This window comes from Strigops habroptila, chromosome 1 (assembly GCF_004027225.2).
Source record: "Strigops habroptila isolate Jane chromosome 1, bStrHab1.2.pri, whole genome shotgun sequence".
Taxonomy (NCBI): domain Eukaryota; kingdom Metazoa; phylum Chordata; class Aves; order Psittaciformes; family Psittacidae; genus Strigops; species Strigops habroptila.
Genome location: NC_044277.2, coordinates 89,466,500 through 89,482,561, shown reverse-complemented (window position 1 = coordinate 89,482,561; position 16,062 = coordinate 89,466,500). Strand labels below are relative to the sequence as shown.

The following is a 16,062-nucleotide window of genomic DNA, read 5'->3' as shown; positions in this document are numbered from 1 at the left end:
CAGACGATGCCGGGGAGGTGAGGGTGAAATGCCACAAGGGATTGCTTATGGGGAGGGGGGAAAAGTCAGGTCTCAGGGTTAAGGAACTTGCAGTGAGATATGCGAGTTCAGTACCGGTGCCCACCACAACCTTCCTGTGTGCCTTAGCTCCAGCCCACAAAACAACGTTTCCATGCTCCAAGGATTTATTGGAAAGATAATTTATATTCCTAAGGAACATCGTTGCTGCACACGAGGTCTTACAGAGAAATTTAAATAGTTTCTTGCCAACTACTTATACAAACCATACTCTTGAATTAACCCCTTAGACGCCCTCCTGAACACATCTTTTCATTTACTGCTGCCTTTTCCAATAGCACACAGAAATTTGTAGGCAGCTTGATTTGTTAACATTTCATCACACATTACTACTGCATACAAGGTAGGGACACAGACTCCTCCTGGCCTTACACGTTCTGATAGGTTCTACTAACAGTTAGACCGATGACTTCCAAAGCAGCTAACAAGTCAAGTGCCCAACCACAGTTCTCTTAAACCAGCCTTGGCTTTCAGCAAAGGACTTTCTGAAAATCAGACCCTATTAAACTGTCTTAGGCTGGGTCCACATAAAGCTAGCTGCCTAAAACCCTTCTGCAAAAACACAGCTGACTTCTGTTTGTGTCTCCTAAACACACGTGCAACCTAATTATCATATGGACAACGCAAAATTAGGGTAGTTAGAAAGTAGGCTCCTCTTCCAACTTGTACCAATTAATTCCAAAGTCAAAAATCTTCATAATACAGTTGAGAATTTTCAAAGGCACTGTGACGTTGGCGACAGGTTTTAACTAATTTTCCCATGGAAGCTGATGGTAAAATCCTGCCAATTAAAACAGTATTCATCTAACTCAACTTCCAAGTACTCCTGAATATCACACTCATAACTCCTAGGTGAGGTAACAGCCTGTTTCAATCTTTTGGAAAATGATCTTTAAAGATAAAACTTATTATGAAGTAATAAAAACCTGATATTTATCTTGCAATGACAATAAAGACCTATAATAAAGCATGAATGTTTAACTAGAATAAAATCTTACTGTATTCAGCATGACCTGGTTTGTAACCATACACTTTATAACATACAATATCCAAACAGTAAAGACCAAAATAGTATGGTACACCTATACAGTATCTCAAATGTACACTTAAACCGCACCAAAAGAAACCCATGCTCAGCCTCCCACCTGACATTTCCCCTCTGGCTGGACTAACAGAGTGATCTTTGTTAAGATCCAAAAGCTTTATCCCTGCTTCTCGATCTCCCTCTACTACCCACTTTCTAGATGACAGACAACTCGCAAAGGTTTAGGATCACTTTAGATAAAACATGCTACACGAACTTACACTGTCAGATTTAATATCAGAAAAGCATTTCCAAATATATTTATGGAAGGATTTGTGCTTCGGTCTTCTTCTGGAGCCTCCTTCTAAATAAATTCCATGGTTGAGTTATAGGCGCCTTCTCACTGTCTTTTCACAACACAAGCCAGGACTGGATGAACCAATATTAATCGCTGATCCTCTGGCACATACTGTGTCTTGTCATCTATCATCTCCAGGGCCATCGGCACTGCTGGGATTTATAATCAAATCATGGTACGTAACAGACAAACGAGCAAATATTCTTCTTAATTTAAAATATCATTAATTCCATTATAATTATATTGACTGTAATAAAGGTCCACCATTTCGAACAGTACACAAACACCTAATTCCCTGTGACAAGCACACATACACCGAAATAAAGATACTGAGATAAGCTGACACTAGTTCCATGTCAGGGAAGTGAAAATATCTGAAAGACGTATCTACGCAACATTGATAAAGACTACTCATCAATCCAGCGAGCTTCGGAAAGGCTCCAGAAGGGAAGCAGACAACAGGGCATGTCTCACCTCCTTCAAGAAGGAAGCATTTACTGAAACCCTACACTGTCAAATGTAACTGCCAAAACAGCAGCAATTAATGCTTTCAGCTGCATATGCCCAGCCAATCCAAAATGATTTTAAGGTCAAGCTTCATCCATCTTCATTTGTTTATAATTTTGTCAAGGTAACTGTGATTAACTTATCAAGTGTCAGGCTGAACTACTTTGGGGTCAGGGGAGACAGGAGGGAAAAAAAGGTTAATGCAAAGTCATGTGTTTGCCTTACAAGCCTAAATAAATAACTGCTGGTGATGCAGAACAACACTGCATTTTTAAATAAACAAGAGTCAAATCCCTAAAGCTCAAACAACTAAAATATAAGTTACTTTATCTCTTGGAAAGTTGTTTTCAATATTAACAAACATCAGACATACGCAAAAAAGAGAGTTGAATTACACACACACACAAAGACCCTTGCTGTACTCTTTACTTCTAGAAATGCAGCTGAAGCCATATTTCCAGTTCCTGAAAAGAACAGCTGTAAGCTAGTCTGAGGGCAACCCTGGATGTCTAAACGCAAGCAAAGTTCTCATATCCGAACATTTCAAGTTGTCTGAGCAAACAACAGTTGCTCATACCCAAAGAAGACAGTGCCAGTTCTGCAGGCTCCTTCAACAGGTAGCAGGCTTGCTTTGCTAAATAAACACTCCAACAATGGAAGCATCTAGCAAATTCCTGATGGGAAGTTTCAGTGGCTGCAAGCCCACCCGCCACCCTCCATGGACAGGCAGGCACCCCTGGTCCCTCGATAGCTGCTTCTCAGCTCCTTCCTGCACTGCCTGGAGGGTGCTGAACCACTGCATAACCCTGCTGCAATAAGTCCCACCTCCTGGCTCCCTGCGCTGCTGCCCCTGTGGCTGCACAGTTTGGTACAAACGCATTATTACTCAGCTTTAGGCATTGCCAGCTCTGACTTCCGCTTTTTTTATTAGAACATACACACACACAGGTAGCAGGTATACTTTGCTAGTTAAATGCTCTTCTCAAATGTCTTCACACAAAAAATACCTTACTTTTGGAAAACTGTTTTGGTTGTGATTCTGTTGGGTTACCTCCACCAGTACAACTTGGAGATAAAAGATACTGTCACAGCTGTAAAACCCAATGCTAAAGCTACACTACAGGTTAGTCTTCGCCTATTTCTACTACAGCATCCTTGCTTCAACTCCTTAAAGTTCTTATAGTCCCTGTCTTTTTCATACAAATAATAATTGCAAAAGTGAAATGTCTTGATTCATGTAGACCAAACAGAGCCTTTTCCCTGGTAATAGCCTGGAAGCTAATAACTATTTTAGAGCAATTCCCGTACACTGAAATGCTGTTATTGGCTGTTTATGTAACAGTGAATTAACCCCCACTGACACCTTTCAGGAATTCATAACCATAGTGCACAAAATGTACTTTGCGAGAGCTTGTTAATATGGTAAGTGCAAAAGCCGTCTCGATTTAGAAGACTGTCTTTCAAAGCAAACACGCTTAACCTGCAGTTTCAGCCATGGAAGAAATTACTCAATTAATTGCAGACAACAAAAACAACAGGGTTATAACTAATGTACAGTAAATGCTCTGTGGGTGTAATGCAAGCTCATTTCCCAGTAGCGTACTCTCTTACATCCTAACATGTTTCTTATCCCACTGCTGTAAAACAGTTTAAGAATGTTAAATTTACTTAGCTTTTTTTTTTTTTTTCCCCCTGCACACAATTGTTTTCTGGCAATTAATATTATTATTATCCCAGGCAGGGTCTGTTCTCTTAAGAAACACGTTTACAATATACTACTTTGTAGCATGGTGGGTTTCATACTTTCTTCTAGACAATCCACCATCTTTTCCAAACTTAAATCCTAACATCAGCATTTATGAAGTTTTTACCTGCACTAATGAGACCCTTGTGGCGACAAAAGAAGAGACCACAGTAGCAGAAGCCAATAAACTCTCACCTGCTTCTAGGACTTCAGGCAGGCAAAGAGGAGCAAAAGGTTCTAAAGCTCAAAAAGACCTCATCTGTGAAACATCAGTGGGAACTGCTCTCATTCTGCTATTAAGTAAGAGATGGAGTAAAACGCTAATAATTAAAGATAATGGGAAGAAAACTTACCGAAGCAGACACTGGTGCCTTCTTCCATCATTCCTTCTGTTCACGCTCATCTACCAATGACCTGACCTAGGCTAGACATCAGCATATGGCTAATATTTAGAGCGGCTTCTTGCTCAGGGCTTATAGGTTTTCAGGGTACGTTTCTATGCACAGCTTCCGATTACTACGGTGACAACTAACTGCAGTAATAAAACATGCAGAGGAAAATTAACAGACCCCCCCCTTCTAGCATGTGAAATATTCACGATATCCTAGCCAGAAGCACCCACAAACACGCATCTGCTGAAACCAGTCCAACACCTCACACCGACCCCCCCCTCCCTGGAGCCTGGGTAGTATGTTCTCAGCCTTGCCCCCACACAAATGCACCTCACCGAGACACCCCCCGCCCCCCGGCACATCTTTATTTGATTTCGAACGAGGCCTGCGGAGCTCGGGGCCGCCCCCCTCATCCCCTCCGGGACACCTGGACGATCCCGCCGCACCACGTCAGGCGCAGCGGAGTGCCGGGTTCAGACGTAATCTCCCCGCTCCCTCCCTCCCTCCTTCCTTCCCTCTTCCCGGCTGACGGATCCCAGGAATCCTCCCCCGCTACCTCGCCATGGCAACGGCAGCCACGGGGAAGACGGGCCGCCTCTTGCGTAAGGGCCGCTCGCCCAGCCCCGCCGAAAGGCCGGCGGCCCCCGCGCATCACACCGCGCCCCGCGCAACCACCACCCTGAGGAGCGGCTGAAGGAGCCTGCGGGGCCGCTCGTTGCTTGCGGGGGGGTTGGTTTGGTGTGTGTGTGTGTCCCTTCCCCTCCCCCGTCATTTTTTTTTTCCTCTCATCCTTTTTTTTTTCCTTTTTCCTTTTCCGCTTCCCCCCATGTTTCCCTTCCCCTTTTCTTTTTTTATATCCTTTCTTTTTTCCTTTAACCCTTCTCCCTTTTCTTTTTTTCTCTTTATCCTTTTCCCCTTTTTCCCTTTTTTTTAAATTCCTTCCCCCCCCCTTTTTCCCCTTCTTCCCTTTTCCTTTTTTCCATTCCCCTTTTCTTTTTTCTTTTCCCCTTTTTTACTTCCCCCATTTTTCCCTCTTTTCCTTTTTTCAATTTCCCCTTTTTTCTTCCCATTTTTCCCTCCCATTTTTCCTTATTCCGTTCCCCTTTTTTCCTTTCTCCTTTCCTTTTTTCCTTTTCCTCCTTCCCCCCTTTTTAATTCCTTTTTCCTTCCCTTTTTCCCCCTTTTCCATTTTTTCCATTCCCCTTTATTCTTTTTTTTCTTCCCCCCGTTTTCCCTAGGGTTTTTTTCCCCCCTTCGCCCCCTTTTCCCATTACTTTTTTTCCTTCCCACCCCTTTTTTTCCCTTCTTCTCCCCTTCCCTTCCCCCCCCCCTCCTTTTTTTCCCCATGTCCCACGGCTAGCCAACAGCCGGCTGGTGCCAATTTAACCCACTCCAATCCCTTCTCCCACCACGAAAAACTACACCCAAAAGACTACAGCCAAGCCATTCACCAACACGCAATTCCCACCCCTACTTCCCGTGAACGGCCACAGCAGAAAACTGACTGAACTGGGCCTTTAAACTTCTCCAAATGACTAACCCCGGAAGGCAAAGAACTGGCAGATGAAAGGCAAGGTGCAGACTTTGATCCTGCGAGCGGATCCATGCGGGCAGGCCCCCCGGCCCGTGTGGAGCACCCCTGAAGGTCAGCCTCGGCTGATCAGATTGCAGCAAGGGAGCCGTAGCTTAGAAAGCAAGCCGAACAGGAGGTGGGAAAATCTATACACCCAGCTATCTGCCAAGAGATGAAAGAAAAGTTTGCCCCTGGTGCTGGGATTTATGATAAAGGTAAATGAAGCCGTAATATAACACTTGCTAAGATACTCAGGTCTTCCTTCAGGAAAACACTTCAGCATGTGCCTAAATCCATTACTATTCAGGGCAGCCCATAAGCGTTTGCTGAAGGTTAAGCATAACATTCTTATGCGGGAGCCCTTAAGTACTGTGCTGATTAAGGTTCGGGGTTTTTTCCTTCTAAATCTCAGCCCCTGTGAACCACAAAATGAATTGCCCTCATTATATTCTGAGATCTTCTCTGTATTCTTTCAAATTAAACCAGAGAATGCAAACAAAAAATGTCTTATTTAACATTAAGAGGATAAAATCCAACTTTACATTTGTCATGGGTTGGTTTTTTATCCTTTAAGACCAACGGGCTGCACACGATCATGCATCTCTATGAACGAGCACATTTCATGAGGATGAAAGCAAGCACATGGAAAAGCGATTGCTCTGCTACTCCTAAACTCTGGAATTCCCTTGATGTGCTGTTACAAGCCAGAAAGGATCACACAGAGCAATGCATATATACATATGCTTTATCCACTGCTCTGTGCTTTATCCACTGTTCTCTTTTGAAGCAAACCTTAGAACACTGTAGATGGCGAACACATTTCAGCTACTAAAGGTCGTGGATTAGACAGCTATTTATCAGTTCAAGCAAGGTCACTGTTAGACCCACAGGCAAAGGGCTTTGCCTACTGCACGAATGACACTGCCAGTCCTTAATGCTCTGAGAAACTTTTGACAAGCCACAAACCTTACGTTTAAATGTGACAGTTCGCTAATGTTCAACAGGGAGGTACCATGTCAGCAAGTGCTTCAGTTTCTGTTCTGCAGCCTACTGCCTCTCCCAAGAGCTCTCTGCTGGTGAGTTCTTACAAACAAACTGTATCCCCTGTTGGAGGAAGAAACCTGCCTAACTAGCTAACTGGGGGTTGTATGTCTTTCTGAAAAGCTTTCTCCTTGCTGTTGTTCGGGAATATTCTGCCTCATGTACTAAACTACTGGTTCGCTTACTTTATGCATGCAGAAAAATGGACCTTGGGAAATGGCTTGTGCCAGATTCAGACTTTTACTGCAGCTAGAATTAGGGTCTTGGTTGAATTCCGTAACATACAGTTTTCATAGAATCACAGAATCAACTAGTTAGAAAAGACCTGTAAGATCACCAAGCCCAACTGTTACACCAGGACTGCCACGACCACCACTAAACCATGTCACTAAGGGCCTCATCTACACAGTTTCTGAACACTTCCAGGGATGGTGATTCCATCACTTCCCTGGGTAGCCTGTTCTAATGCCTGCTTAACCTCTCTGTGAAGAAATTTTTCCTAATACCCAGTCTAAACCCCTGAGCTCTTCAAACAGGAAAGCAATGCTAGAAGTAGGTTAATAATCTTCTTTCATTATAGAAAGAAAAAATAAAATCATAAAAACGATTAAGAGAAGGCCATGATCATGCTGCAAAAAAAAAAAAAACCCCCAAAAAAAAAAAAAGAGCATTCGGTTGTCCATGGATAGTAAAATTACCCATGAACTTTATAAAAGTGCTTCCTGGGGTGAATGCTATAGGACTTCTGCTTAATCACAAGAATAATGCTGCAAAAAGGGGGAGAAATTAGATGTTCAAAGTCTTTCCCACTGTTCTCGCAGCATAAATACCTATGGGCACTAAATCAACAAAAATAACATGAAGAAATGATTAAGTAAATAACTATAATCATCACTGCTGTGCAGAGAAGCTGGAAACCAAAGAAAAAGAAAAATCAGTATGAATGATCTTTATTCTGAATTTGTAAAACAAACCTAGAAGAAAACACCTCCTTATGTGAGATCACAGCAGGGCCCAAATGGCTTCAAGTCAAAGTGTATGTGAACCGCTCTCTCCTGTGATATCTCAAGATTGGATGCTCAAGCCAATTATGAGTGAGTTTTCCCACAGAAGTGGGACCTTCAAGAGGCAGTTTCTACTGCCATCTGATTCACAGCAACAGCGTGGCAGCATGTGATTACCACCAAGCTTCTATCTCTGCCCCCAACAAGGGGCACAAAATGAGCGATGCTAGCTGTTTTCACTCATCAGTGACTACAGATCACAGCACCTGTATTTCCCTCTTCCTTCCTGGTGGAGTGTTTTAACAGTCTATCAAAAAATTAACTAGTAATGAAAGAAAAATAGCTTATGAACTGTTGATCTCCATTTTCTAAAGTTGAAATCCCAATCTATTCCACTGGAGTGAAAGTCCAAGTGATGAAATAAACCTTGACCTGTGTCCTTGTGTTGCCCCTACTCATGATTTTTGGGAACGAAAGAGCACTTCGTCCCAGACACTGCAATTTAGCAACTTTAGCTGTATACGTGTCCTGACGCCAGGACATGTGTCAAAAAGAGGGAGCAGAAAGCTTCAGCCTTTTGCCAGTATCCAAACAAGAGCATTCATTCCCCTGATCAATGTCACTGACTGGAATTACACCTGTAATCGTAAGGGACACACCAGTACAGTTACTGTCATACCACTGTGACCTGACTCCAGGCAGGCAGCTGCACTCCCAACCAAAACTGGATCTCGTGAACAGCAACAAGTCATCCAGATACAAGGGGTGGGGGTGGGGGGAACAGAATAAAAAGGACGAACTATTTACCACCAATACATTCAGAAGAACTCAGCCTGCATCATCCTGTTAGCTCTCCCAGTAGTCTCCGGGAGTGAGTGAGCAGCAGAGACGACAGAGAAGAGCTCTGAACTGGAACTCACTGGCAGAGGGAAGGAGGAAGGTCATAAGAGCCACAGTCTTCTCACCTCCCAAATTCTACAAGGGAAAATGTGTACACTGTGCAGGCATATTTGTTCTCTCTCTCATCTCAGCCACTTTGACTGTTCCTGAATGCCAAACTCTGTTTCAATTGGGAAAAAAAGGAAAACAAAATGTGTGTATTCCCGATGTGTGATATACAGCTGTCAAAAGCGACAACATTGCAGATACAGGAAAAGAGAACTATTTAAGGTTTTTTTCCATTTTTATCTAAGGTAATTACAAATAATAGGGGGAGAAGAGTTCACTATGCTGTCTAGTGTTCATCCTAAATCAGACTGCAACATACGTTAGAAATTAGCACTTCTTTGGAACCACTTTAAATATGATTGAATGAAAATTCCCACCTGGGTTTGAAACAAACTTAAATAGCCTTTCCAATGGTTTTGTCCTGTTACACTATGATTTAAACCAGGCCTAATGCAATTTTGAATCATATTCAGACAAGGTACCTCAACCAATTTAAACTATATTTAGACTGCAGCATTTTTACTACTAAAAAAAGCTAACAGAGGAACAACATGCTTGGAACATCTGTCGCAGTGATTGAAAGAAGTCTACGACAGGAATAGCAAACACTTATTTTCTTTTCCCAGATGCTGTCAGCCTGTTGAAGCAAAGTATCAGTGAAGTAGATTGTTTCTAAAAGGTACTGACTCTGGCCTGTCTTCTCTAAAACAAAGATTATTAAAATATCCCCTTGTTGCATAACCCTGTCTGCTTGCTTATTATCTGCTATCTACATATCGGAGGGAAATAGCTCATTGTCAAAGCTAGTAAGCATGTTATAGTGTTATGTAAAAAATAAAATAACTTCCCTAAGTCTAAAAAGCTCCACCTAATGACATTCAAATTTTAATGTGTGTCAATTATTATTTTCATCTAAATTATCAACCATATGAGTCAACACAATCCCTAAGATACAGACCCCTAAGCAAGGCTGTCTGTCACACAGTGTATCCTGCAGAGACCGTCAGAGCCACAAGTATTTATGACACAACTTGCCAGTTCCTTCATGGAAGATGACAACAGAACAGCTGCTCACCCTACGCTAATGCTGGCTCTCTGGGATGGGTTTCTATGCTGCTTGCTCCTGAGGTGGTCCAAATCAAAGTTCCTTCCTACAGCAAGTGTTATGCTTGCCCAGACCACACAGAGGTGTCTTCCACGTGAAGAACGGAGGAGTCTGTGGGGCTGTGTTTGGGCTCCCTCTGAGCACAATGTTAAAGGAAACAGAGATGCCAAAAAGTAATGGCATGACTCCTAGGATTCATTGCAAGTTCTACGTTTATCACTGTCATGGGTTCACCTGCGGGCAACCAGCAAACAGTACCTCTTCTCACTGTCACCCAGCTGTGGTTTCAACCGCATTGCTCGGCAGCAGCGGTACACATTGCTCTCCTGAATTAGGACCTGCCAGGTCCTAGTCATATTCTGTGCCTTAAGTCAGGCACATAATATGTGATCAAGAGTGGCCTGTTACACCACATCATCCCTGTCTGACTGACAGCATATGCACACAGCTAAGGCAGGCACATCTCTCTTGAGCTCCAGTACAATAAGCCTCAAGGCTCAGCTGGAAGAATATAGTCTGGCAGGCTGCCAACACGAGAGGATGTCTTTAACAACCAACAACAGTATTGCAAGACATGAGACAATGTAGCCCATGAAGGGCCAAAGATGGTTGTAGTTGCATGGCCTGGGTGGTTCCCTTGGGCTCAGTGATAAACTAGGTTCAGGAGAGGTGACCATCACCATTACTGATGTTGTTCGGCCAGCCTGGGTAAGAGGTTCTTACCCGGTCACAGCACCGGGTAGCCCCAGCTACAGCACCAGGGTTTTCAGCCACAGCTGAGAACACCCCACTGGTTTTCTATCTGAAAAACAACATGTGAAATGGTTTAGGAAATGCTGTAACAGAAATTAAGATGGGGACTCCAAAATAGCAGCCAAGCAGTTTCTGACCAGTGGATATGGATGTAAAAGCTTTCTGAAAGACTTCAGTATCAATAGCTAAGACAGAATCAAGTATCAGCACTCAAGGAGGACTGAAATTACTGCAAGAAGGGAGTGAAATGAGAAAGCCTTGAAGTTCTCTGCTGATTATTTGGAGAAGGGGGGAATCAAACAAGGACAGGGATACTTATGTATTCAACAAAATAGTTTGAAGTCCTATTTCCTTTTCGTATGCAGATATTCACATTAACATATTGTGCTAAAAAGATTTCTAAGACATTTATATATAAAATACAGACTTAAAAGCAGAATTTATCCCTCTGCATAATGTTTTCTTGTAGATACAGGGCTCTACTTCAAAAGGGACTGCTACACAAAGGAACCGCTGTTAACTTCCAACTTCTGCACCAAAAGTATTTAGCATACAAATCCAAAAGAGTTCACAATTCAGCCACGTTGGGGTCTTTTGCAAACAACTCGGGAAAAGACGGTTGCTGTGTAACTCACAGGGATGACCTGCTTTATGACACCTTGCTCATCTCACAGCTCTATCCCTACCGTACCTATTAAAACCAACAGGTACAGGTTCCGCCTTCCTGAGAATGGAGACCTGATTTCCCCTCGCATACACTTCGGTTCTTCTGGAGTGGTCCCCTCTGAGCTCTCTGGGGGCATGTCAGCTGTTTGCTCCTGCTACTTTTACCCCTCCTTAAGTCTCAGAGGGACTTCAGCAAAAGCAGTATCTATTTTAAACTGCTTGTGGAGAGACCTGGACCTACATTTCCAGAGCAATAAAAAGGTAGGACAGAATTTTCTCTGTAGGTAGCAGACAAGCAGAGCTCCTTTTTGACTAATTATTTTAATGTTGCTGTGGTTTTGCTGTAGTATTAATTATGCAGTAGGGCGCCCACAGCTTTGTATAAGCATATTTTTGGATGATTTAAAACAAAAGGGAAACAGCAGTTACTCAGCATTTCTGCAAACTGTGCAACTCAAATTTTAGCACTGAGAACAGAACATGCTAAACAAATAATAATGCAGTCACTGGTGTGCAGACATTGAAAGATGAAGTACAGGTCAATTCTACAGCTGACTGTCCCTTCGTAGTGGTGCACATGCTCAAGGATAGAAGCATTCTAGTGTTACTAAGTGCACTATATTGAGGATATAGGTGGTTAGTTTCTTAAAACCCAAAACCCTAACCCAGACCATTGTATAAGTGGGGAAAATGGTAAATTAATCAATATATTTCTATCCAATGTTTCAAACTTTGGTTTGAAATAGCCCGAAATGAAAGACCAAAGGAGAACTAAAGCTCCCAGATTCCTAGATGATTTCAACTTAGTCCTTGGTCAAGTCAGTAGCAGCTGGGTCAGATATTATAACTAATACAACCAATATTTGATGACATGGTTTTCCAGCCACCATGGAGTACCCTTCCCTCCTGCTCTCGAATCCATCCCAGCCTCTGGTCCTTGCACAGCTGTTAAACCATCCCCTTTCATGCTGATGATGGAAGCAGCGTGGGGTAGCAGGTTTTTAAGAGAGTTCCCTTCAGGCTAATGAGGAAATGTTGAAACGAACCAGGGTGCAGTCACAGCTGTGTGACTCTCCGAAAGAAAGCGTCTAGAAACAGATTCATAAACAAGGGGATTGCGGCTGTCAGTAGGGGCTTAAGGCCCATAATCGGGATCAGACACCACAACGCGAACCGTGGCATTCGCCACAGTAGTTACTACACTTTTACTGTCCTTTTTCCAGCAACTTCTGCTGATTCAGGAATACAAATTGCTGACATCCCTCCCGGGAGTGCTCATGCACACAGTGCACTCCTTTACACTCACACAAAATCAACAATGTGACCATGGAAAGGAGTTTGAAACAACAACTATATGTCAAAGAACGTAAAAAAAGTTCTATGCTTTAACCACCTCCCTTTTTTTTTTTTCAAACACTCACATTGAGCGCTACACTGAATAAAAAGCAGCTGAACAAACAATCCTGGGATTACTGGAAAAAATACAGTGGTGAAATTTTGCAGGATTTTAGCCCACTACAAAGACCCACAGTTTTTGGTCCAATCTGGAAGACAAATTGTTTCAATGAGTGAGGATTTCCCCTCTTTTCAGAAAGAAAAAACTTACTGTGCATGTGAGGCACATCCAAAATAACCAGAAGCACCACAGGAGTTGTTCTGCATAGATACCCACCCCAAACACTGCGCAAGTAACCCTGCCATTTGATATGTGGGATAAAAAGATGATGGAAAAGTTTAAAGTACCACTTCTTGAAGCTTACAAAATTACTATTGTTGCAAGAAAATACACAGAAAGAAAACCAACCGAATTTATCTAACACTTTATATTAAAAAAAAAAAAAAATCAACTGAAATGAATTTTTCCTGCACAAAGAATATGAAAAGGTCATCCAGAAAAGCAACTTGGGCTGCAAAGTGACAGATTTCAGCATGCACCAAATGCAAGCAAACAAATGGTGGCAGCATTAAGAATAGTACTATTAATAGAACTGTCTTGCATATACAAGAAAACCAGATTTCTTTTGGTATCTCCTAGCCTCAAAGAGGTTACGACCTTGACACTCAAACTGAACTTCAGCACATTTATTGCTGAAATCATTCTGGAATCAGTAACTGTGGAAAAAATACTCCAGGTTTTGTCCTTTCCCTCCCCGTCTCCTCCAGTGAAATATTTTCACAGGTTCTTTAGTTAAGTAGTTTTCCCTTTGTCATTGTTGTCCCTTCTTCTATTTCATCATCCTATGCTAGCCTTACAACCAGTTTTCCATCTTTCATCAACCACCCAACTTGCGGTCTCACAGCTAAGCAGGAGAGCTAGAGGTTAGAGCACATAATAAACTAGATATGCATCAACAATATTGCACTCCTGCAAAAAAGCTGTATTGTTCTGCAACAGATAGACAGCAACAGAGATTGTGAGGAAAGCCTTCTGCTGTACTCACCATTACTGGGATGCCAGCAGGAGCATTTTGGTCAAGTTTCACTGCTGCACTCCATGAAACATGGACAAATCGGAAGATATCCAGAAGAGTAGAAAAAGGATGGATTACTGATCTAATCTAAACAAAAGCAAACTGAAGGGAGACAAGGTAATAGTCTCCAGTTGTTCAGAAGGATGATGTGAAGAGGAAAGAAACTTATTTTCAAATTACAAGAAGAAAGACTTTACTGCAACAGTGAGAAAAGCTTTCTGATAGAAAAGTACTTAAATAGAATATGTATGATATATATACATATACATCTCATATATATATGATACATACAGTATCTTTTCGGTAGGATGAGAACATATATCTATATATGAAGATGCTAGTTTGCTGCCAGAAATGATCAAGGCTTTACCAAACCTGTCTTAGGGTAAGTGGGTTAGATCACTTCTTAGGGACCCAGTTCAGCCCTGTGATTCTGCATGCGGGCAAACCACCTTACCCTTTTCCCAGCACCAAGTGTCCACTGCAGCCTGTGAGAGGAGCAGTCTCTTTATTTTAAAATACAGAAAGAAGAGAGACTGTCCCTGATAAACCTGGGCAAAGGTCAGGTAGAGCAACTCAACAGCAACTCTAAGGCAGATGATAAAAGATGACGTAGCCGTGTGAACTACTGCAAGTCACCTGAACTGCATAAAAAAAACCAACCGCGAAGTCCATGGAATCAGCCACAGATTAAATAAAAGCAGGGTTTTGCAGTTAGATGCAAAGAGGTCAATAAATAGGACAGGGCAAAAAACTGCTGAACATCACCTTTCACTTTTATATACTGTGTCAGTGATGCATATTATTTGAGGACATCAGCTTCCCTGCACCCTGCTTCTAGAAAAAATACATAGCTTTTCTGTTCTCCACTAGCCGCTGCTCTCCACTGTTGCTCCTAATTTCTCTACATTTGGGCTGCTGTTGGGGTTGGAGGGCCCCTGGCCTGATCTGGATGCTGACTACTGCATATGAACCATTGTGTCCTATGGACCCCCCAACACACTTACCATGACTTCCACTGCACAGCTTGCAAGAGGAGTCTAGGGCTGAAGCACTTTCTCCAAGCCAGGGAGATGTCCATGATCCTGGTAAAACAGCTGTATATTTTTTGATGAAAATTTACAGAACTGCAGTCCTGGTGGAGATCTCTCCCACCGTAGATACATGTTCCCTTGGCTTTTCTTTTTACTGGCAACGTGGAAAGTGGCAGTGTTTTAAGGACTGAAGCTCCCATCAGAATAGAATACTCAGTAATTAGATTACTCACACACACTTCTTTTAGCAAAGCCTTGTCTACAGCACGTGCATAACGAAGTTCTAAGTTTCAGCAGCTTGTCTTGGAGTCACATCTCATGCAAAGCCACTGTTGAGTTTGACTAGAGCAGCTTCTGACAAACAGCTTATCAGGAACGCTACAAGGCATGCAGGTTTTTGCTGTACAGCCAGGATCAAGGGTGCTTAACTAAAAAAGTTTATTTCCTTTTGTTGCTCCACGTAGGTGCATTAGGATTGTTGTAATACTGGGATTTATTTGATGCAAAGTTTCTATATACATATGTATCTCACACATATACTCCAAACTCCAAGAAAATAAACAGAGAGTTAAGCTGTGGTTATACTTTTATTTATACTGGTCACAGCAATCCTTCTTTTCTCTGAAGTACCCAAAATCTTATGCAAGGGCATGCCACATATGGCCTTTGGCTTCAAGAGCCATACCTGACAGGGTACAGCTGGACTGAGCGAGGTCTGTACGGGCTAGCCACATGGAATGTCATGCTGCAGTCATTTGGAAATTATCTAGGAGCCATGCCTCAACTTCATTTTGAAATGAAAAAGGCCACTTCTTCCTGGCTTGTATAAAGGTTACCAAAAAACCACAGAGTTCCCCCAGCAGTTAACTAGCAAACATTCTTAGGGGAATAACAATAACAACAACAAAAAATTAGATACATATGCATATACAAAGCTGTTTCCTTAAACACAAAATAGAGAACTTCACAGGCTAAACTCTGGCAGAAGGGTAGACATTCTGAAACAGCTGCTTTGCTGTAGCAAAATGGAAGCCAATATGGAAGTTGCCTCCTGTTTCCCAAATACAAAGTGCACTAGTATCAAAAAAATATTGAAAACCTAATGAGAAAAATGAAGAACAAAAACAAAAACAAAGGTGCAGTTCACACCAGAAGTGCTGCCCATCTAACAATTTCCAATGATCTTAGCACAACTAAGTATATTTATACAGGCATCTAAAAGTTGATTTGAAAAAACAGACTTTAAATTCTGCTTTTGAAGATGCGAGCCAGCGTGCTTAGTTACACAATATAGCTGAGATTTTTCTACTTAGAGCATTAGGCAGTTATAAAAGATGTTAGTAAGTCTTTAACTACATCATAAA

At 42.2% G+C, this 16,062-nt stretch overlaps 1 protein-coding gene across 8 annotated transcripts in view; it reads right to left on the bottom strand.

Moving 5' to 3' along the window:
• The window catches only part of HIVEP1 (HIVEP zinc finger 1), a 135,789-nt gene that overhangs the window by 89,048 nt on the left and 30,679 nt on the right, over positions 1-16,062 (bottom strand). Inside the window, exons 1-2 of one of the 8 annotated variants that reach the window (XM_030488095.1) lie at positions 4,660-4,887; positions 4,065-4,243 (exon numbers count right to left, since the gene is read on the bottom strand). The exons of the other annotated variants lie outside the window; for them this stretch is intronic. Of the exons in view, the coding sequence (XP_030343955.1) occupies positions 4,065-4,095 (31 nt within the window). The 5' untranslated portion in view covers positions 4,096-4,243; positions 4,660-4,887. Of the gene's footprint in view, positions 1-4,064; positions 4,244-4,659; positions 4,888-16,062 lie in introns of those variants that run through there. 8 annotated transcript variants of the gene reach the window in all.